The sequence below is a fragment of the Antechinus flavipes genome, chromosome 3, assembly GCF_016432865.1.
Source record: "Antechinus flavipes isolate AdamAnt ecotype Samford, QLD, Australia chromosome 3, AdamAnt_v2, whole genome shotgun sequence".
Lineage (NCBI taxonomy): Eukaryota > Metazoa > Chordata > Mammalia > Dasyuromorphia > Dasyuridae > Antechinus > Antechinus flavipes.
The window spans coordinates 68,148,069-68,172,360 of NC_067400.1; the positions used below are offsets into that span (position 1 = coordinate 68,148,069).

General features: G+C 34.9%; 1 protein-coding gene across 12 annotated transcripts in view; it reads left to right on the forward strand.

The window, feature by feature from the left end:
• Positions 1-793: 793 nt before the first annotated feature.
• The window catches only part of FN1 (fibronectin 1), an 81,161-nt gene continuing 57,662 nt past the window's right edge, over positions 794-24,292 (forward strand). For 5 of the 12 annotated variants that reach the window (XM_051983595.1, XM_051983599.1, XM_051983604.1 and 2 more), the window contains exons 1-12: positions 795-1,186; positions 2,212-2,340; positions 3,325-3,462; positions 5,045-5,176; positions 6,229-6,366; positions 9,714-9,872; positions 14,267-14,458; positions 15,547-15,726; positions 16,912-17,088; positions 18,183-18,335; positions 19,741-19,869; positions 21,078-21,221. In XM_051983595.1, the coding sequence (XP_051839555.1) occupies positions 1,027-1,186; positions 2,212-2,340; positions 3,325-3,462; positions 5,045-5,176; positions 6,229-6,366; positions 9,714-9,872; positions 14,267-14,458; positions 15,547-15,726; positions 16,912-17,088; positions 18,183-18,335; positions 19,741-19,869; positions 21,078-21,221 (1,831 nt within the window). In that variant the 5' untranslated portion in view covers positions 795-1,026. Of the gene's footprint in view, positions 1,187-2,211; positions 2,341-3,324; positions 3,463-5,044; positions 5,177-6,228; positions 6,367-9,713; positions 9,873-14,266; positions 14,459-15,546; positions 15,727-16,911; positions 17,089-18,182; positions 18,336-19,740; positions 19,870-21,077; positions 21,222-24,292 lie in introns of all 12 variants that reach the window. The other 7 variants (XM_051983597.1, XM_051983598.1, XM_051983603.1 and 4 more) reach the window with 3 other exon arrangements.

A 24,292-nucleotide genomic window follows, 5' to 3' on the forward strand; every position in this document is an offset into this window, starting at 1 on the left:
AGAGAGAGAGAGAGGAAGAGAGAGAGAGAGAAAGAGAGAGAGGAAGAGAAGAGAGGAGAGGAGAGGAAGAGAGAGAGGAAGATGAGAGAAGAGAAGAGAGGACAGGAGAGGAGAGGAGAGGAGAGGAGAGGAGAGGAGAGGAGAGGAGAGGAGAGGAGAGGAGAGGAGAGGAGAGGAGAGAGAGGAGAGGAGAGGAGAGGAGAGGAGAGAAGAGGAGAGCGAGGAGAGGAGAGGAGAGCAGAGGAGAGGAGGAGAGGAGAGCAGAGGAGAGGAGAGGAGAGGAGAGCAGAGGAGAGGAGAGGAGAGGAGAGGAGAGGAGAGGAGAGGAGAGGAGAGGAGAGGAGAGGAGAGCAGAGGAGAGGAGAGGAGAGCAGAGGAGAGGAGAGGAGAGCAGAGGAGGAGAGAAGAAAAAAAAATCGGAATACCCTTACTTTACACAACTCCCACCACTTGCTTTACTACTTTTCTACCGCCCCCCACCATAGAAGGCAGGGGAAGCAGGGCGGGAAGGGGAGAGGAAAAAAGTTTGGCGACTCTTAAAGGAAACAAAAAAGTTCTCTTCCCCACAGCCTGGCCCGCGATCAGCATCTCTTTTGTTAGCGGCCCGGCAGAGCCTTCCCTCCATGACGTCATGGAGCCCCTGGACCAATCGGAGAGGCGCTGGCCCCGGCTAGGGAATCGGGCGGGTCCCACCTACCCCGACTCGCCAGTGGCCTCGCGGGGGTCGGGAGTAGAGGGTCCCATATAAACCCCCGCGCACTCTGGCTGTGCCGCTGGAGCAGGCTGCAGGGTTCAAGAGGGTTGAGGAGGACGCACTGCATTGGAGAGCAGAGGGACCTGCAGCAGCCCCAACCTCTTTATTTCTCCCCAGCCCCTTTTCCCTCCCCTTCCCCACCCTTGGTTCCCTACCTCCTCGGAGAAGTCCAGGGCAAGCCAGTGCTCTATGCAACTTGTTCTCCTGCGGGTTGCAAAGTAAACCAGAAACTTAGGGTGGGAGTGCAGTTTGCCTCACTCCCGCTTTGCAAGATGCACAGGGACCCAGTCCCGGGACGGCGGCTGCTGCTGCTACTGCTACTTGCACTATGTGTGGGAACATCAGTGCAAGAGGCAAAGTCGAAGAAAACCCGGAGGCAAACTCAGCAAATGGTTCAGCCTCCATCCCCAGTGGCTGTCAGCCAAAGCAAAAGTGAGTAACTTACTCGGAGAAAAGACTTTCTCCCAGGATGGGACAGGTCCGCCCAAAGTTTGCTGCAAGAAACTTTTCTGGGTCTGTTAAGAGACCCCGACGTAGGCATAAAGACATTTCAGGGACATTCGGAGCTTGCTGCTGCTCTAATCCTGGGAATGGGTGTACGAGGGGTGGGGGAGTGTATTTCATTGGAAAACCCATCGTTCCTATAGATCGGATTCCTTTCCATCCAGGTCTTTTTATGGCTGAATCTGAGCAATTGGCGTTTTCTCAGAATGTCCATTCAGGATTTGGGTGGTTCTTATGGACACTTTGCATTTTCCTTTTTTCCCTACTTTTTATTGGTGAAAAGTTGGCAAGATAAAAGGATAGGGGGAAGAGGTGGGGAGGGAATGCCTGCAAAATCTACTACTGCTATAGAGCCAACTCTGAAACTTGGGCATTTGGTTCAAATTGCCTTCAGCCTTTGGAGACACTTCACCGTGTAAGGAAGATGGAATTTCTTTTCCAACTTTGAGGGCGAACAGTTTTTCAATGTTTGGAAACCACTAAAACTTGCTGAGTAGGACATGTTTCTATCATTAATCATTGCTCCATTTATCGCCATAATGTCAATGTGGCTTAAGAGAACTCTTTTCTTTTTCTTTTTAGTCTGTTAGTCCAACTGTCTGTTTTTTAGAAACATTTTCACTTCTGACTAATTGGAAATCATTTCACTAAATAACTTTAGTCAGCAGCAACCAAATGCCATCCCGACTCCCTAAATAGTGATTGTTAGACAACTTTTTAAACTCATTGTTTTTGGATCATATACTAGTTCTTTCTCTCTCCAGCTTTCCTGATGCTCTGAAGTCTAGAGCTCACTTCTATTCACTTATCATTATTGTTAATTTAGTTTCTTATTCACTCTGGTTTCTTTATTTCATTATCGTCAATTTAGTTGAATAGAAAAGTTTCCCTTTCCAGACATGAAATGAAAAGTCAGTAACAGATAATGCATTTTTCCTATGAATTCTTTGCAGCCGGCTGTTATGACAATGGAAAACACTATCAGATCAATCAACAATGGGAACGAATTTATCTGGGCAATGCACTGGTTTGTACCTGCTATGGAGGCAGCAGAGGTTTTAACTGTGAGAGCAAACCTGAACGTAAGTGAGAGAGATGGTAATTCTCTTTTTGTTAAATGGAAAGCTACTAGAGAGAAATTACAAATTAAAATTCTAGGGGATTTTTCTTAATTCAGAGTTTATTTTGTGTTACAATTTATAACTTTAACATCTGAAAATATTTCTTCTCTTTGTACACTCATCTCTGTCTTAGAGATGATAGTAACAAAAGTAATTTTTATTTTTAAAAAATAGAATAAATTGCTTCCTAAGCCTTCTATGATATACTTTGATGAGAAATATGTTTATTATTTGCCCACAGAATAAAATAGTTATCACTGAGAAATATAAAATGTAAGGGAAAAGAAATGGACCTGTGAATTCTTTGGGATCTCCCAGCTGAGGAAACTCCCTTAACCATGCAGGTTGTCATCTTTTCTGCGACTTAAAGTCTTAAATGTTTAAATTGCAGAGAAGTAATTTTTGTGACCAGAAACCATATTAGGAGAATTAAATACCCCTACATTTCAAAAGCTGCCAATTATAGCTTTAACCTTGACCTACAATCTCTTAAAACAAACTTTTCACCTTTGTAATCATTAATATTATTTCCCTTTAAGAATGTCAAATCTCACCAAAAAGAAGCATTATTGGGATCATCATGGAAATAAGATCAAATAATAAGTTTGATTGCCAGTGAGAGAAGAGGTAGACATCAATAAACGGAAGACATGTCTAACACTCAGTTTGATGTATAACTCAAACCTCCTCCCTGCTAGCATAGAGTATGTCAAAAGCACAATATTTTATATGGCACCTACTTTTTACAATGGAAACCAAGTAATTTAAAAAAAAAATAAAAGCTTGAGACCTAAGGCCTTAGATGCATTGTCTGAACCAAAGGGAGAATTTGAATCTTCTCAGTCCTTGTCCCTTGCTTCCACTCTGCCATGTTCTCCTAATAGAATGGAAAATTCTTTGTAGAAATAGGATTTTAGAAATATAAAAATTAATCTTTCCCTTTAGCTGAAGAAACATGCTTTGACAAATATACTGGAAACACCTACCGGGTTGGGGACACTTATGAGCGCCCAAAGGATTCAATGATTTGGGATTGTACCTGTATTGGAGCTGGCCGAGGGAGAATCAGCTGTACCATTGCAAGTAAGGAACACTTCTTATGATTTATTTTTTTCCTAACACCCAATGACTTCTGAAAAAGTTATCTTTATTCAGATAAAGTGTAAATTTCCTTACAAGTATGAACTCAGTTCCAATCACAGACAACTTTCTACTATTTGCAAAATGGATGATCCATTTTGTGGACTCCCATGAGCATTCTGGACTGCTTTTACACAACTGTTCAGCCAAGATGTGGGCTTCTGAACACAAAGTGGATTGACATATATATGTGTGTGTGTGTGTGTGTGTGTGTGTGTGTGTATGTATGTATATATATATAGACAGAGAGAGAGAGAGAGAGCATAGAGAGTATTTATATCTTTATCATCTTAAAAATCTGAGACACCATACTCAGGCATTCATTTGTGCCCAGTCTCTTAATACTTCAATTTGGAGACATCTAAATTTAAGAACCTAAATTCTCTCAAAAATTTCTCCCCCCTCCCCTTTTTGTCTGCTTTTCTTCCTGTCTCTTTCTTTCTGTCTTTCTCTGTCTGTGTATGTGTATTCCCAAGATATTTCATGTCTACTACAGTTCCTTGACTTTGAATCATCACTTTATACATAGAAGATTCCATCAATGTTATCTAGTCTAACTTCCTTATTTTATAGTTCAGGTACCGAGCCTCAGAAAATAAATGACTTGCAGAATGTAACATATGCTATAAACTTAAGAACCAGAATTTAAACACAGGACCCCTAACTCCAAAAACAGTACTTTTTCTATCAATGAATCTAATGTTTCTTGGAAAGTAAGAATCTATTATATTCTTAAGTTTGCCTTTGTTATGCTTTCCTTAGAATTGTAATTCTACTCTCAAGTGTGTTAGACTAAGATAAGCATGAAGATAACTCCCTACTATTGTTTCTTCCCATTCCAGAAAGGAGGGATAATATGTGTGTAGTGTTCTCTGTGTCAGAATTAGGTTTGGGATCAACCTAGCTATATCACAGCTGTTTGGGTGGAGGAAAATCATTCACCCTATTTTCCTCAATCTTTTTCTTTTCTTTTCTTTTTTACTTCAATCTTATTTTAGTAATTAGATTTTTTGTGATCTTCAAAGGAAGGCAAGATTTGAGCTATATTTTGTGATTAGGCATCTCATCAACCATTCAGGTTACCTGGTAGGTATTTCATTGTGAAATGACTAGAAGAATTAAGGACAGTTGGAAAACTGTAGACATTTTCATTAATATCTCACATTTCTGAAGCATTTTCATAATCTCATAAGGCACTTTCTTCATAACAACCCAGTGAGATAGAGTAGAAATTGTATTATCTCCATTTTACATTGAGGAAACAATTTCAAAAGTGTTAGGAGTAAGATCTTACATCTTGTAAATAGGGGATATGGCATTTGAACCTAGGTCTTCATATACACTGATATTTCCATGACACTATACTGCTTTGCTTTCTATAAATTAACATATTTACAAATAAAAGTGATATGTTTTTAAGTTACATGTTTATGTGTATGGAAAATGAACTAGGAAACATGCCTGTTCTTTTTGCCCTCTTGACAACAAACAATTAATTGAATTTCCTTTTAAACAAAAACAACAGATAGATGTCATGAAGGAGGCCAGTCATACAAAATAGGTGACACCTGGCGCCGTCCACATGAGACTGGAGGCTACATGCTTGAGTGCGTTTGTCTTGGGAATGGAAAAGGAGAATGGACCTGCAAACCTGTAGGTATGTGACATTTCAAAGATGGGAAAAAAGGCTCAACTCCGTTTGAGTCAAACTTCTAATGATATATTACCTCTATTTTGCTAGTAAAATTGATAAAATAGTAAATGGGATCATAGATGTATAAAATTGGAAGAATTCACAGAGACCATCTAATCTAATTACTTTATTTTATAGAAGAGAAACTGAGGTCTAGAGAAATTAGGAAACTTAATTTGATTCATACAGGTAGTAAGTGTTAGAATCAAGATTTAAACACAGCTAGAGCTTCTGATTCCCCGTTATAGTGTAAGTGTATCATATTGACTTAGAATGATAGAATCCTAGATATTTCTCCCCAAAACACCCAGACAGAATTGGGAGTGGCAAGAAGGGAACATTTCTACTATCAGATATCAGATTTCTATCAGATTCAGAAAACTCCCTTAAGCTAAATTATTTATAAGGGTGGAAAGTTGCAAGGTTTTGAGTTTTTATACATCTTTATAAAAATGGGTCCTTAAAACACAAAATGTTGTACTATGTCATTCCTGAATTTTTTTTCTTGAACTTTATAGGGACTTTAAAAAAAATTGAAACCTTCACTGAAGTATTAGAAGTAATTTTTAAAATTAGAGGATTTTTAAAATAAAAATGGGAGACTTTGACCTTTCTGATGAAGACTAAAATTTTATTCTTTTAGATTTTTTTAGCCATTTTACAAAAATACACTGATTTTCATTTAAAGTTCTGTTGAAAATAATATTCTTTAATTTAGAAATGATGGCAAAATATCTTAATACAAGTGGATAAAAGGCAGAAAAATTGTTTTATATGTATATATGTGTGTGTGTGTGTATACACATACATATATGTATATGATAGTAAAATAATCTAGCTCCCAATTTGTATACAGTTTCTTTTGTTGTTGCTTATTGTGCACCTAAGGCCTGATTTTTGTCAATGGGTTTTTTCTTTAAAAAAAAAAAATGTAACCAGATTTCTACTGACCTTTAAACTTTAAATTACAGGGAAGTTACACAATTCCAAATAACTCTTTTCTTTTTGTTCCACAGCTGAAAGGTGCTATGATAACACTGGTGGAACTTCCTATGTTGTTGGAGAGACTTGGGAAAAGCCCTATCAAGGCTGGATGATGGTGGATTGTACCTGTTTAGGAGAAGGCAGTGGACGTATCACATGTACCTCTAGAAGTATGTTTGCTTATTTCTTGAACCTAAATATTTAAGGGTGGACTTCTGATCAGTGCTCAAGACATTGAAATGTTTGTCCCAGAGTTCAGACATTTAAGAGTAAGTTTTCATAGAGAAGAATGCATTCAGAGCGACTTTACCTAGCCCAATGACAATAGAGTGAAGAGTGAATGATGAACTAGCTTCTGGACAAATAGAGTTGTTTTCCAGGTTAAACAGTTATTTCCTGGGTGCAGTTTAAGGTCAGTAATTTTAAAAATTATGTACAGTCAAAATACCCACTATCTCCCCAGTTTCAGATTGGAAAAAGCAAAATACAAGAAAAATATTGAGTATTTAGAGCATTTGGTTTAGAACAGAATCTGGACACGGTGTCCCAGAATATCTAGACAAAGATTTAATAAAATGGAACTGAAAATAATATCACCAATCTCCTTCCTCTCCCCTCTTACTTTGCCCTTCTGACTTCTGTGGATTCAATTCATATGCTCAGTGCTCCATTTTCCTACTCCTGAACTGTCCTTCACTTAGCCTTTATTGAAAATCAAAACTTTCAATGGATCATCAGTGATACAAAGAGATCTCTTCTTCCTTCTTTGAGAGAAGATGGCAATCTCATGTAATTCTTAGAACTCAAAAAGATTTCCACAGATTTTCAAATTTTGGTTGCAGAAAAATATCTATTACCAGTATTTGCAATATCTATGTTACAAGCAAAACAAACAGAGAAGAATGAACCAATCATTATTGAAAGGGAATCCATGGAAACTGATCATTTGCAAAGAAGGGAGACCTCAATATTTATTCAGATATCCTGATCACTTCAGTTGGAAATCATCAATGGTCTTATCCCTTTTTAATATGTTAAAGTAGGTTCCAGATCAAAAACATTCATGAAGGAAAAGGTTCACTTTATCTGATATCTCCTTGCTTTTGTAATTTGGAAGATTTAAGGTTTAGCAAATAGAAGCAAAGCCCTAAAATGTGAGTTTTCTTGGTGGGGATTTGAACTTTGAATGGTATCTATGTCTTGGCTTAATTGCTTGGAAAAAAATTAACCTGGAAGTCAAAACAAGTTGTTTGAAATGTGTGACTTCAGTGAGATATGACTTTTCTTCTTTAGGGCCTTTAATAGACTTGAAAACAAGCTGTAAAAAATTTGGTCTCCTGAATCTTTGTCATTTACCTTCCCTAAAGATCACATGTTGTCTTAGAATTCAAGGCTTTCCAAAGCTTTGAACTAATGAAAACTGTAAAGTTTTGTAAAATAAATAAATCACAGGGCAAATTGTAAAATTGTTAACTAGTCTAAACCTATATTTATATTTTTAATCTTGTGTGATATACTTATTTTTTGAGGGCTTTTTCTTCTTAATTTGATTTCCTGATCCATGTAAGCAAAAGAAAAGTAACAAATCAAGCTTTGACATCTTATGTCATTGTGCAGAGGAAAAAGTACTGCATTTGAAGTCAGAAAAACTTCTTTATGTCTTTGATACTCTTATCAACCTTGGGGCAAAACCTTGGGCTCTTATTCTTCAATTTAGTCATCTGTAAAAAAAAAAAAGGAGGTTGAATCATATGATTTCTTAGGTCTCTTCAAGCTCTAAATTTAATGCAAGAAGGACTTGTGGAGCATCTAATCACCTTCATGTGCCAGACCTTTAGCCTATGTGCTGGAGATGCACTATGTATACTATGGCAAATTGTAGACTACAGTATTTGCTTTCTTCTGATCAGTCCTTTTGACTGAAATTGGACCATGTTATGGTTTTGAACCATACTAATCCTTTGTAATTATAGTTGTTAGAATTTCCATACCTAATTGTGATGTTCCAGCTTAAAAGTAAATGGGATGTTCTAGAAAGAAAAAAATTGCATTATTAATGTTTTACTCTTCTACTCTTCTATAATTATAAGGATAATGGAAGGGTATCGAGAGAGAAAAAGAATTCAAATATTAAGTGCCTTTATTTAACATTTTTGTGTGGGAGATGTGAAAAATTAATAAGACAAGTCTAGTAGAGGAGGTGAGACACATACAAAAAAAAAACCATTATAAAAATGAGAATATTGTAAGTGCCATAAGAAAAGTACCAGAAAGGAACTATAGGAACTCATGAAATGCTAGATTAAGAGTTGGGAAGGAGTTTAGAAACATTGAATCCAATTCCCTCATTTCACAAATAAAGAGGCTTAGAAAGGAAAAGTACCTTGTTCTACTTGGGTTAAAAGTATCAGAGCTTTAGCTCAGACCAAGATCTCTAACTCCAAATCTTTCCACTCATCCAACAGTATTACAATGTAGCTCCAAATGGAAGTGGAGGATGGAGGGAGGAAGATGAATATTTGCTCCTAGAGAGTGGGGATTATTTTATTCTTTGTCTTTGAATCTCAGGCCCCAGTACAGTGTTTATCATGCATGAGAGGAGTTTAATAAATGCTTGCTGATTGACTAATTTGAACTCTTACCTTAATTCTAGAGATTTTTCCAAGTAAGAATCTAATCTGAATACATGACACTATGGACCAAATATGCTGAATTCATTTTTTCCCTAATTCTAACAATTTTCCATAAAGTTTGGAAACTCAAATGTCAGGAAATTGTGCAGCATAATTAAAGCTCTGCTCCCTTATATTTAAACTATATCTTATGAGCCAAGGTCTTTGATCATTTCCATCTTTCCAACATATAGACTAGTGATTGCTTTATTACCTGCTGCTAATATACAATAGTGATTCCTATCTTTCTTTACCCTGAAGTAGGAGAATGTTTGACCCTCTCATTAGCTATAAACCACTGAATGGAGATGGCTTTTCTGGGATTTGGAAAGTATTGTCTGTAGGGGAAAAGCAATTGGTGTCTAAAAGGTTGTTGGTCCCCTGTGGTTTCTACATAAAAATGGGATAAAGAAACACTTCTGTCTTTTGAATCTGCTTCCTTTGGGCCTGCAGAGAATCTGCTGTCTTCTTTGTTTCTAATTCCCCAAAGATTCTTGTTGAAAGATCAGTCTGTAAAGAACAGTTAAAACCTGAGAGGGAGTTTAGAAAAGAGACCAATCTGACAAAGATAACAAGTTACTACATGATTGGGGACAAAAAACAACAACTTTTTTTCAGCCACTGAAAAGGAAAGAGAGTCAAATCCTACTGCTTTCCTCTCTTACCAAACTGATTCTGTCTTTTCTGGAAGCTAAAACTAAATGCTGGAGTTCTTGCAGAGTTTAAACATGTCATGCAGTGTTGGGCTATTGTGGGATTTTCCTGTACAGTAATTGAAATACTAATCATTTCCCTGTTGGGGGCTGATCTGGGCATTGAAATACCCTTTTGCTTTTCATATGCAGATAGATGTAATGATCAAGACACCAAGACATCCTATCGAATTGGAGACACCTGGAGCAAGAAAGACAATCGTGGAAATTTGCTTCAGTGTATCTGCACTGGTAATGGGAGGGGAGAATGGAAATGTGAAAGACATTCATCTTTGCAAACAACTGCTACAGGTAAGAGATGCCTTCCAAAAGAGTGAAAACTTAAATTATAGAGCCATTTTCAGAAATATGTATGAAAATTATCCTTTCTACTGAATTTACTCACCCTCAACAGTTCTTTAGTGTGATGTTTCCAACATTTAGTTGGAACATCTAGGTGGATTGCAGATTAATTGCGTGTTTATTTTTAAATATTAATTTTTCATTTCTAGCATAATAGTTAATATCTGTATATATTTACATGATTAAGGTTTACACAGTACTACTTGCTTGAACCACTTCCTCTCAAATACCTGTAAGAGTAGATAGTTAAAGAGTTATATTATTCTAGAATGAGAAAGCTAAGGTAGAATGAAAAGCAAAGACTTCTTGATTGTTGGCCATTTGCAAAGTCTCTGAAGAATCATTCAAACTCTGGCCTCCTGGTTCACCCATTTTTCTACTATACTACATTGCTCTTGTGAAACTACTGATAATAAAAATGAGGAGGAGGAGGAGGAGGATAATAATAAATGACTTTATAATGAATTTTTGAAACTATGTTCTTCCTCTCTCCCCAATTCATGGCCCACAAATCAAAAGTAAACAGAAAAACATTCACTCTCTGATGAATTCAATCATAAGCCCTCCACTTTGTAAGCAAACAAAAACAATTTTTTATTTTTATAAACAAGTAGACAAAAACAATTTATTCACTTGTATAAATAACAAGCAAACAAAAACAGTTTTTCATCTTTTTTTCTGAATTGCTCTACTTTTCAAAGTGTTTTTTCCTCTTCTTGGAGATGAAAGAGTGGGATTCTGACCTATTATGTGTTTTCTTGGCTCCTCCCCTACAATAAAGTAAATGTCTACATAGATATTCTTCAATTTCTTTGTCTCAGAAGAGAGCCTGGTTCCTTCTTTTGATATTTAGCTCTTCAACATGAAAAAGCCTTTGAATTTTGTTACCCGTTGTATCTTTAAAAATTTGTAACCATTACCTTAGTCATTTCATAAATTTGGAAAATCCTCATTTTGTTGTTATTTAGTCATCTTCTAGTTGTGTTCAATTTTCTGTGGTTCATTGGGGGTTTTCTTGGCAAAGATACTGGAGTAGTTTGCCATTTCCTTCTCCAGTTAATTTTATAGATGAGGATAGGCAAATAGGACTGACTAAGTGACTTGGCCAAGATAACATAGCTAGAAAGTATCAGAAATTGAATTTGCACTTAATTCTTTCTGACTCCAGCTTCTATCCACTGTGTCACTTAACCATACTAAATGGAGAAAAGTATAAGCATTTGTTCATTTATTTTAGTTATTCATCATTTATGATTGAAAAGAGAGAAGAAAACCTCTGCAGTGGGTCACTATTTTGTCAAAATAGGAACAAAAAAATAAAGCCATAAAACACACAAGTTCCCTCTTTCTGCTCAATATGATTTTCTGCATCAAATTTTGTCTTTATAGGTCAATTCAAATGTATTTTATTGAGTCAGAGAATGTGGGTTAGAGTTACTTCACATTCCTAGACTTTTATTTCCTCATTTATTAATGAGAGAGTTAGATTAAATGACCCCTGAGTTTCTTTCTAGTATTAAATTCATAATAATATAATCTTGTGCATCTGTTCACTAATAATCATTTAGTTAAAGATATGAATTCCATTTGCTTAGATTTCTGTGTCTTTCATAGTCTTTCATAGATTTTCCTCTTGTTCTAAGAAGTCTTTGATGTGTGAGATCAGGCTTGAGAAAAAGTATTCTTATTTTGACTCTAACATTCACTTACATTCATTGCAGATAAATAAAGGAAGGAAGTTGTGGATATACTATCAAAAATAGACTTAAGCCCACGAACTTATTTAGAGTCAGTCCTGTGAATGGACATACATGAAGTAAACTTCAGAAGAATACCTCTTTTAATTTCCATGACAATCCCAAGAGGCAGGTGCTGCTATTAACGTGCCTAAAAAAATCCATTTTTCTTTCCACTTTACTTTACTACTTGTATACAAAAAATAAAAGAGGGGACATAAAATGAAAGATAAATTCAAAAGTAACATAATTCTAATATAAAAAAGATCAGAGACCAAAATGAACAATATTAAAGAAGTTAAAAGAGGATTTTAAAGCTGTTCTTAGACCAAAAGGAAAACAAGGATAATTCAGTATTGTATGAGATCAGTGAAGGAGAGAAAGCCAAAGTCCTTTTGCTTCCATTTCCTCTATTAAGAAGAAAGATCTTTAAAGTAGATGAATGAACCAAAATATTTTAAAAGGAATTGAAGTGCAAGATAGGTAAGGATATAGTGGGAGAATAAACTTGCAAATATGGTTGTAGAATCTTTTAATAATCTTAGAATAGTAAGGAAAAGAAAAGATGAGAGAATAATAAAGATAGGGAAATATATTTTTTAAAATTATAGTATTTATTTATTAAGAAGCAATCAGGTTAAGTGACTTGACCAGGGTCATACAGTAGTATTATCTGAGGGCAGATTTGAACTCAGGCTTTTGTGACTCCAGGGTCAGTGTTCTATTCATTGGGCCACTCGGCTACTCCCAACATAACACTTTTTAAAAGGGGATATCACAAAATAGAGACAAGTAAATTTGCTTTCAATTTCTAGCAATATTCTTGGACTGATTCTTAAAACAGATGGTGTGTGCACATTTCAAAAAAGGAGAGATCACTAGGAGTCATATAAGTTCACTAAGAACAAGACATTCTTAAGTGAACTCAATAATTTCTAATAAGATGACTAAACTGTTAAAGGAAATGTCAATATTGATGAAAATCAAAGCCTTTGACAAAAGTCCTCATGATTTTTGTCATGGAGAATACAAAAGGATGGAGAAGAGATAAGTGGACAATTGGATTCATAGATGGATGAATTAGTGTCAAGAGCAATGGGCCTAGAAGGTGGTTCCCATTGGTATCTAATAGCACTCTGTTCCCAGCCTCAATCTGCTAGATACTTTTATCAGTAATTTAGAGAAAGTTGTAAAAAAAAAAAAAACATGCTTACAAATCTTGTGGAGGACATAAATGAGAGGGCTAGTCAATATTTGGGGTGAGAAACATGTAAATATGTTGTAAAATGGCTGGAACATTGAGCTAAATCTAAAATTTTAAGGTCAAATGAAAAAGGGATCAGTGGAAAGTCCAACTGTCCGATCCAAAATATCAACTTTTGCCTAAGTGCAAAATGAGGGAGATTGGCTTAAAAGCAGTTCATGTGAAAAAGGAGCTTCAGTTGACTAAAAGTTCAGTTTATGAATAACAAGGTTGTTTTAAATAAAAATTTTAGATTCACTTGTATTCATAGATCAAGATAGTGTTCAGATCAAGAGAAGGAACAGTGCCATCATGTTTTGCACATACCTGAAGTATTACATTCTAACCTTGGAGTCATATTTTTAAAAAAGTTTTAAATAATATCATTTGAAGATTGGTTAAAAGTACTTGGGGCTATATGTATTGAAATTATAAGAGGAAAATGATAGTTGTTCAGATATCTGAAGGACCTGCATTAAAAAAAATAAATTGTATTCTACTTAGCTCAAGAGGGTAGAAACCAAACAAACTGGTGGAAGGTAAAAGACAGAGCAAATGGATCAAAATTACAGGAAGTTAGACTTCAATTCAACAGCAAGAACTTTCTAATAATAAGAGTTGTCTCAAAATGAAATGAGTTGACTTATGATGTAGTGAGCTAACGGTCCCTGGAAGAGTTCAGACAAATTCCAAATGACTGCTTGTTAAAGATATTATTGAATAGATCCTTGCATCAGATGATAGGTCAATTAGAATTTCTATTCTATTCTTAGAAAAGAAGAATTTCTATTCTCATTTTGTACACACACACACACACACACACACACACACACACACACACTTCCTTTCATGGAAGGCAACTTTGAGTCTAGCATCAAAGGATTCAAGGAACACTTTAGTTAAGAGGAGCAAAAGCAATAGAAAAGATTGTCTATCTAATTGACCTATCATAGATTTAGTCTGCCCTCAAAAAGCTTCCATTTTATTAGAATATTTTTTACACTGTAATCATACTAATTATTCTTTAGATAATAGTTTAAACTTTTCTCTCAAGGAAGAAAAAAAGAAAGGGGTAAGAAATTTATGTGATGATCTTATTCTATATTTAAAAGGACTAGAAAGCTATATATAATAGATTTGCAGTTTCATGTCCAATAATTTTTTATTTAAAATAATCTTTTATTATTATTCTATAATATAGAAAATATTTGTTTTATTCCATAAATTAAAAATAAAATATTTTTAAAAATCAAATGTCAATATATGTAAAGTATTTTTGCAAATCCCTAAAATGCTGTGTAAATGTTAGATACTATCTTTATTATTATTATTATTATATTAATTTTCATGTACTTTCCTTTCAGGGCCTGGCTCTGTCACAGATGTTCGGACAGCACTGTACCAGCCTCAGCCTCAGCCTCAGCCTGCTCCATATGGTCATTGTGTCACTGATAGTGGCATGGTCTACTCTCTGGGAATGCAGTGGCTCAAAACCCAAGGAAACAAACAGATGTTATGCACATGTCTGGGCAATGGTGTCAGCTGCCAGGAAACCGGTGAGCATGACTCTGGCCACAGCTTTGTACACTGGATCTGTACAAGTAGAATTCAATGATTACAGCTGACTTTCCTTTATATAATAGCCAATGATTAAAATATATGCATATATATGCATACATAGTTTATATATTTTCTAATATTTAATTTGAGATAGCTGATGATGTAAACTCTTTTTATTGTCCCAACACAATTGTGAGTATTCTTTTCTACTAGTACATCCCAAGGATCCCAAGTATGGGAAGTTATGGACAAAGGAAGCACAGGACAAGGAAGCATTGATGAGTTCTAATCTGAATTATTATAGAAAACTTCTGAATGCATGAGATCATAGATCTCTGAGTATGTGTATATTGGTTTTTTCCCACCATTATATAGGAGGATATATACCATGAAAGTTGTCAAAAATTCTACATCTACATGTACATTGCATATTTTCACCTTAAGGATAAAAGCCAGTGGTTTTTAAGGAGGGATGCTTATTTTCCATCCTTGACATTATTACAAAATATATCTCTCCAGTTTTCCCCCATCACAATGCTTTTTTATACAGTGAGCAGAGACATATCAGCAATCAGTCTGAGTTTAGTGGTGTGGCAGTCCATTGTGAGTCATACATTTGAAGTTTAGTTCATTGTCATGGTTTGCCTAATATTTTATGATTAACATCTAAAGGGTATAGAGTAATACTTTTGTGGCTCCTAAAGTAATTTAAAATAAGTTATTTTAAAATTTTCAACATGTTGATTTTTCTCTTTTTATTAGCATACCTACAAATATATGTGAGCATCCCTGTCTCCTAAAAATCTTTTACAGGCTGCTCTTACAGACAAAAAAAGGACATATCCTTCAGATGTTTGTGAGGGACAGTTAGGAAGCAATCAACATTCATTTAATGAAGGGAAGCAAAGCGGTAGCAATAGAATCTAAAGCAAAATTCTACATTGTCTATTACAATATTACATATGAAATTAAGTGGTTGATCACTTAAACTCACTGTCTCACTTTTGTAAACTGGAGGGGGTAGTAAGTTATCTCTTGTTACTTTCTTATGGTAAAATGCAACTCTTTCTTGATTTGTTTGCAGCTGTAACTCAAACCTATGGTGGCAATTCCAATGGAGAACCATGTGTCTTGCCATTCACATACAATGGCAGGACTTACTATTCTTGTACAACTGAAGGTCGTCAGGATGGACATCTTTGGTGTAGTACCACTTCAAATTATGAACAAGACCAGAAATATTCTTTCTGTACAGACCAGAATGGTGAGTGTCCCCCTCCCCCAAAAGTAGAATTCTGAAGAGAATATGAAAATTCTGAGTTGTTCATTTGTCAAGTGAAGTTGGTACTAGTTTAAATTTAAATTACATAGACTCATAGACTCAGAGCTGGAAAACATTTCAAAGATCCCCTTGTTTTGATGAATAAATGTCTTCTCTGGAACATCCCTGACAAGTGGTCATCCAGCTTCTGATTAGAAACATCCTTGGGGATGGGGAAGCAGATGGGCAACTCAGTTCCACTAGGCCATTCCACTTTTAGGAAGCATTAATAGCTAGGAACACCAAGCCTAAACCTGCCTCTTGACTACTTCTACACGTTATTTACAAACAGAACAAGCCCCTTTTTATGGCACACTTTCAAATACTTGAAGATGACTCTCATATTCTAAGTCTTCTTTCATTCAGACTAAAAATTCCCTAGGTCTTTCAGTTAGTTTTTGGAAGGCATAGTCTCATGCCCCCTTTACCATTTTGATCAACCAAAGAGTCATTGAGCATTTATTGAGCACTTACTATGTGTTAGGCAGACATTGGGCATATCCAGACTCAGTCCTTCCAGCTAAAATGTGGTGTCTAAAATCAAGCACAATGCTTACTTTTTTGCTTTCAATTTATCCTTGACTTTTAGGCCATTTTGGAAGTATTACTTTTATTCAAATGTCTGGTCTACTTAACTATTTTAAAATCAAAAGTTAAAACAACTAACAGTGAGACCAAGCAGTATTTTGAGATCCCCCAATTCCCTTGAGAGAATGGCATCTACAAGAAAAATCCTTTCTAATTCATTTATTTTGGCATTTTATGATTGCAGTGCTATTAAAAATATGTGTAGTGTAATCCATAGAAAATCCCACAAAGTTGAAGAATACAGCAGTAGAATATCTACATGTCTTAGCTCATTTTCTGCTTATAACAGCAAATTTTCTTGAAAGTTAGAGTTTTATATAAAGCTGTTATTTTAACATTTCTTTCCTTGGTAGATATGAGTGATAATGAAATTTAAATCTAGTTTGAAGGTGAAGAGAATGTATAAAGAAAATGAGCCCCATGTCATCAAACATCGTTCAGACTGAGGCAAGGTCCTAGGAGTGAGCAATCTTTGTATAGTAATTCTTTGTGGTCTAAGATTACAATCTTTTTTTTTCTTTCTCCTCTTGTTCTCTGTAGTTCTGGTTCAGACTCGAGGTGGCAATTCCAATGGTGCCTTGTGTCACTTCCCATTCTTGTACAACAACCGTAATTACACCGACTGTACTTCAGAGGGAAGGCGAGACAACATGAAATGGTGTGGAACCACCATCAACTATGATGCTGATCAGAAATTTGGATTCTGTCCTATGGCTGGTAAGATGAGCTCTTCACAACTAGTGGTGGGTACCTACTTCACTGAGATGCTGAGAGGTTCATATAAGATATACTATGGAAATTGAAAAGAAATATAATAAGGTCCATTATTATAACTATATGTGTATATAAATATATATATGTTCATTTTTATTTTATATAACTTTAAGATATGATTAAAGGTTTTTCTTAGAACTGGGTAATAGGTAAGAATATTTAGAATTAAAAATCTAAAAGTAAGATTTTTGTATTTTTTCCCTGTAAAGGTACCTTTGAATATTTTATACAAGTTTTTTGCTAATGTTACAATTATGATAATTTACATACAAACTCTACTAGTTTTATTGTGTTGAGGATTGTAGCAATCACTTTGACTCACATGTCCCTTTTAGTGTTCCATATTTCATTTTTACAACATCAAGCTGGAAGAAACTAGCTTGTCTGGCATGAAGGAAAAAGGGGGTCTACTATTTACATTGGAGCCCGTCAGTATAGTCTTAATGTATTAGAATATATTTTATTTCTATATTTTAGGGCTCATAGCTGGAAGTCCCATTATATGAACTATGTGAATGAATATAAGAATTCTATAAATCATTTAGTATGCATTCGTTGAAAGAAGAAAGCTAATTCTATTCAGCTCGAATCTACCACTTAGATCCCAAGAAACTTTTCAGTCATGAATTCAGCTGGATGTGGAAGTTATGAATCATTCTGTAAAATTTCCCTTTATCTTGAATTAATTAGATTATAATTAATTAGTATAAAATGAAAAATGCTATGGTTGTCCTTTTAATACCCAGGCTACTGGCAGTAAGAAGGTTGTAGATATCCTTTATCCTTTTGCCATCCCCTAGTCTTAGAATGGATTCGCGATCTGTATCAGGTCAATTCATTGACTTACATATCTGAGGTAGAAATTCTACTTTCCCTAACCTTTGTCTGTATTTGAAAGGTATATGGGGCTTTTATACTAGTCTGTTCTATGTAATCTACAAAAAAGAATCAACTGCTTTTGTTTCTAATATAAAAAGGGTTTCTTCTCAGATTACAGTCTTTCTTAGATTATCATCATTCATTTTTCAATCAAATAGCTCATGAAGAGATCTGCACTACCAATGAAGGGGTCATGTATCGTATTGGAGATCAGTGGGACAAACAGCATGATATGGGCCATATGATGAGGTGCACATGTGTAGGAAATGGTCGAGGGGAATGGACCTGTGTGGCGTATTCACAGCTCAGAGGTAAGCAGACCAGCAAAGGGATCCTGGTCACTCTGTTATATTGAAATGCTGTGCTTCTAGTCTGTGGTGCTGGGTGAAGCGAATAGGGCAGACAGCCAATGACCTAGCTAGCTCAGCGATTCTGGGATGCCCTGGTGTGTGAGCACTTGGACCAAGCCAAAAAATGACTTCAAAGGGCAGAACACAGACATTTGATCATTCTCCTACTAGTTTTAACCATTGAAATCATGTCTAGAAAAGGGGTAGAGTTACTATGAAGGTTAAAAGAGAAGGAAAAAACAAAAGGCTCTGCTGTTGCTATGAGTCCACTGATGAAGATCCAGTTTCAAACAGATAAATGGAAAGGAATATAGATGAGGAATTTCTTGCTTGGAAAAACAGCCCTAGCTTTTTAGTGCTTCGAGACAGAGACCACTATCATGCTCCTTAGCCCAGCCCATCTTTGGTTTTATTCATTTCTGCCTACCCAAAGGGACTTTGGACTGAGCACTATTTTCTCTATAAACTTCTGTGTTAGTATATACCTGATGATATTAACAGTGGACCTTGGAATTTCCAGGCCAGGCCTAGAACTCAAGGGTTCTGATTCTACACAGCAAAGCTCCTCCTTCTACAATATGCTAGTTCCATATAGTAGAGGTATTTGCATACCTTTTTTTTTTAATCTGGCCTCTTTTACTGTCACATTATTATAAAAGAGAATTAAAGAAAACAGTCAAATGGAAGAATTTTTTTCAGAAAATAGGGAATGTATTTGTGAAAAAATAACTTCACAATATAGCACACATTTGCTTCTCAATGTGCATATTATATTAATTCTAATCCTTTGCATCTGTATGGTTCTGAGGGGAAAAAAATAAGTATATTACATAAGGTTGTTTTTTCTTTGTTTTTGTGTCATTGTTGTTGTTTTTTAACCAAAAAAATGATCACTTAATACCCTTTTCATGTTTCTCACATACCAGTAAGAAACAAACAAACAAAAATCCAAAATGCCATGTAGATTAGGGATCTAAATAAGAGAAAGGAATTATTTACTCTAAGAAAGAGTAACTTTTTTTGTTTCCTTGTAAAAACTTTATTTTTTATATTAGTCTTCCTATTTCAGAGCTATCATTTCATCAGCATAGGGAGTCTTAGTATAAATTCTTTATATTCCAGATCTATGATTACATCAGTCTATGGAAGTTCTAATGTGACAATGGAACAGTGGAAGTTCCGAAATCAGACATAAATTAGCAAATAATCCAAAAATTTCTTTAGGTTAGTGACTTAACCAGGGTCACATAACCAGGATGTGTCAGCAGAAGGACTTGCACCAAATTCTCCGGATTCTAAAACTGGCTTTCTTTTCATAACGCCCTACTAGCTCCAGACTAAATCTTTCCTGATATTTCCTCCATAGATCAGTGTATTGTTGATGGTATTACATATAATGTGAATGATACATTCCATAAGCGTCATGAAGAAGGTCATATGCTGAACTGCACATGTTTTGGCCAGGGCCGTGGAAGGTGGAAATGTGATCCCATTGGTAAGTTAAATACTAACCAATTTCCTTATATATGTTTTCCCTCAGAAATTAAAATTATACCTAATAACTGAAAGGGTTCAAGGTGATCAAATTTTCCCCATCTTCCAAATATGAGTTTGGAATGATTACATGGGTTGTTTGATATGGCATAATTTAAGTTGATTGAAGTTATTAGTAGATGACTAAGAAGTTATAGTTTTGAATTGGCCATTGGTCATTAGGAACTGAATACACTTTTATTTATCAAGACCCTATTGTTGTGAGTAGGGGAACTGCCCAGTTGGGGCAATGGAAACATGTGACTAAAACTATACATTCTTTCCTTAACTGATTATTGTATCATCTCTTAAATAAAGGGGGAAAATGTAAAAAGTGTGCCATTCTTTGCCTTCAGAAAAAAAATATTTTATTTGGCTGTCCATTGCATTGATTTGCCCAGAACTTTAAAGGCATTTAAAAAAAAAAATTTTTTTCTTGAAGATTTTTATTTTTATATATCATCCCTAGAATGTTTTGCAGAGACTAAGACTTAGAAGAATTGTGTTTATTGGCTTCTTAGACCATAAACCTATGTTTCCTTCATGTACAAAGCAGCCTTGAATGTTTTTTAACTAACAAAACAAACCCTGTTCTGGTGATAAGATCAGTTTGTTTGATCTGAGATTGCTAAACCCAAAAGAGGGGCTTGTAAGGTATTCTGGGAAGCTGTTTGGCAAGCACTACAGAGTTAATAAGCTAAGTCATTCAGTTTACCTTATGAAGAGGCCAATGTTAGGGGGTGAGGGGAGAGTGAAGAAAAGATATGGACTAGAATTATTGAAAGCTTTTGCTTTTAATTTTCAAATTGTAAGCATGTTGTGATAACAAGGGATAAAATTCATTTTCACTGGTCAAGGCCCTGAGCCTATAAAGATAAAATAAAAAGCATTACCTGTCCCTAAGGGGCCTATGTCTAGCAATATATAACTACCAAAGAATACAAGCAACCTTTTTTTTTTTAGCATGACTGTACAAGAAAGAATTTTATGTATTTTGAGATAGAGGTTTTAATTTAAAGAAAAGATGAATTAGGATAGAAGTCACAGTTTTAAATTCAAAATTTGAATGTATAATGCAGCATGTTCAAGGTTTAATATGGGTCTTTGGTCTTGGAAAACAGTATGAGCAAATACATGTAATGTTGATTCTATTACCTGTATGTATTTTAGACCAATGCCAGGATTCAGAAACCCGTACATTCTACCAGATTGGAGATTCATGGGAGAAATACGTTCATGCTGTTAGATATCAATGCTACTGTCATGGCCGGGGAATTGGAGAATGGCACTGCCAACCTTTACAGACCTATCCAGGTAAGACTCATTAATAATAGTTACATTGTTCAAAATGTCAGTAATGCAATTAAAAGGAAATTACCTAGCCTGTAAATATATTTTTATAGATTGAGAGCCTAAAGAGACCTCAGAATAATCTACTCATTTTTCTTATTAGGAAACTGAGATCGGTCTTTCCTGGGATTATAGAGGTAGTTGACAGAACATTAATAGTAATTCTTAATATAAAGCCAACATTACTTCTATCATATCACTGTCACTCAGACTTTAAGCATACTTCTGAATCTTAAAATCACAAAATAAAGTTAGAGCTATAATGAATGTCAGTCCAACCCTTACCCAAGTCACATAGTTATAGTAGCTGAACTAAAATCCTCTGATATTATATTCAGTGGTCCTTCCACAAAACCATATGGTTCTTTATTACGTTATAAAATAACTAATAATCAACCAGCACAGTCCTAGAGTGATTTTTCCCCTGGTAGTTATGATTATTGGAAGTTATAAAAATGTGTATTCCTATAGTTTAGGTTTCAGTCATGTAGAAAATTCCATTTGAAGCAAATTTTCCATTTTAAAGCAGAATCTTTACTGTTCTAAAGGCATCTAGTCAGGTTATATAAACTATTTCTCAGAAATAAAGAATTTGGATGTAACACTGGGTCAATTCTCCAAATAGTTTTATTAAAATTCAATATAAAGTCTATGACAGTCCATAGTTCTGATTTTAGTCCCTATCTAATTTCCCTCTGAGGAACAAATATTTCTTAGTTTATCCTGATGAAATCTGGGTCAAAGTGCCTGTGATCAGTCAGTGTTTGAGTGACCTGGGCAGTTACAGTTGCCCTCAAATGATTTACAAGAGCCAATTTGCGTCTTTATTGGGAGAGAAAGACATAAAACATGACCGACCTTCTTAGGCTGATTTCTCTGAGACTACATTGGAGCTTTTTTTTTGCTCTTCAGTGGTTAATACTGAATTACAATAAAATCTCATGAATTACAGAATTAAGACCAAAATTTTGTATTCTCATTTAAATGTACTTTGATGTTAATATAGCAGAATTTGAACAAGAATATTTTTGAACATCTTATTCTAGGCAAACACATTCATAGGAAGTTTTAGAAGAGATGAAATTCATGAGGAAAAGGAGATTAAATTAATTAAAACTTTCCATGATGATGAATTGACTGTGTTGTAAGATATGAAGGGGGCAAGATACAATTGAGTCAGAAAAACCATATGGTACTTTTAGCTTTGGCTATATGATCTTTGAATAAATTGCTTTATGTTTCTGAGCCTCATAGAAAATGAAGGGTTAAACTAAATAGAGAACTCTTCGAGCTCTGAAATTCAATAACTTCATTTTTAAAAATTCAACAACCATTAATTAAGCACAACTGTGTGGAAATCATTGTGATTCTAAATAGTGACCATGTGGTATTACCTTTAGTATGCAAAACAAGGAGACCATCTCCTTTCCTGGACTCCCAAGTATTTCAGACACTTAAATTTATGCTTTATGTAGCATAGCATGGGATAATGCCAGTCTTAAATTAGTTCTCTCTAGGGAACTGGTTTGATCATAACAACAGATAAGTAATTTGGATAATTGAGATTCTATTCTCTCCTTAATTTGCTAAATGTAAAATCTGACAAATAGATTTCTTATGACTTTCTGCAGACTAGTGACATGTTTCATAATATTTTTGAGTCTAAATATAAAAATGGTGTCCTTTTTAATGGTGAAAATTGTAAATATTCAAATATACTTATATATCTTTGAAAGTATATAAGCCATGAAAAAATTGCTGAATTTGATAGAATCTAGGTTAAAATTTTAACTCTGCTACTTTGCCAAGTTATTTAACCTCCTCTGAACCTTAATTTGTTTGTCTACAAAATAAAAAGGATAGAAGAGATGATCCACTAGATCCCTTTTCTATCTCTGATACGTTTTTTTTTTAGATTGTTAGAATTATATGGTATTTTATAGATCAAGGTGGGGAACATTTTGACTGCAGGTTATGTAAGGCACATGAAATCATTTGATAAGGCGACTGCAGATAATGATGAGCTGAAAGCTGGGTACAATAACTTCCTACTGCTTGAATTCTATAAGTTGATAATTTTTCATGCCCATAAATAATATTGTAAATATCTAAATGTCCCTGGGCAAAAAAAAAAAAAAAGTTCTACATCCCTGTTGTGAGTCACTGTGTAGATTTAAATGTATAGATTTAAAATTGGATGTGACCTCAGGGATCAGTTAGATCAGCTCACTCATTTTACACATAATAACCATTTTGTTAAGTTAGTTGCCAAAGTTTGCTTCCAGCACATCATTTTACAGATGGGGAAAACTGAGGATCAGGGATGCAAGATCATTAACCAAAGGTGACACAGCAAATTGGTGGGAGAGCCATTATTAGGACTCAAATTTCTCAAGTTCAAGCATTGCTCATGCATTATATATTTAAATATCTATGTGTATCTATATCTGTACGCACATTTATATAACTATTTGATTCTGGACCTAAGGAAAAAACTATTTGTTTATTTCCACACAAAACATAAAAAAAAAAAAGATGTTATTAGTACTATAGCTCCACAGGCTATTGTAATGGTTTTCTAAAACCATCAGAGATGGGGAAATGGACTTTTCTTCATAGTTTTTTGTTAATTTACATAGATTGAAGTAAAACAGGGGAAGACCTGGAACTACAAATGAGGAAGAAATGATATACTGGAGACCCATTAGAATAATAGTTCTCCTTTTCTGAAGAAGACAACAAATATCTTATGGATTATAAAAAAAGAAAGACACAGGCAGCAAGTTGCTTTTTGCCCTTACCTATGCTGCTAAGCACATATGCACATAGCTATTTAGTTTATCTCCATGTTTTAAGATAACCCAGTATATCAAACCATATTTGGGCTCAATAGGGAAAAAATAGATAAATAATTGAAAGATGTATTATAGATGAGTAGATAGAAACAATAAGTAGATGATGGATGGATGAATAGATAGATGATAGATAAATGAACAAATGGACTGACAGACAGGTAAGTTTAGTATCTACTATAT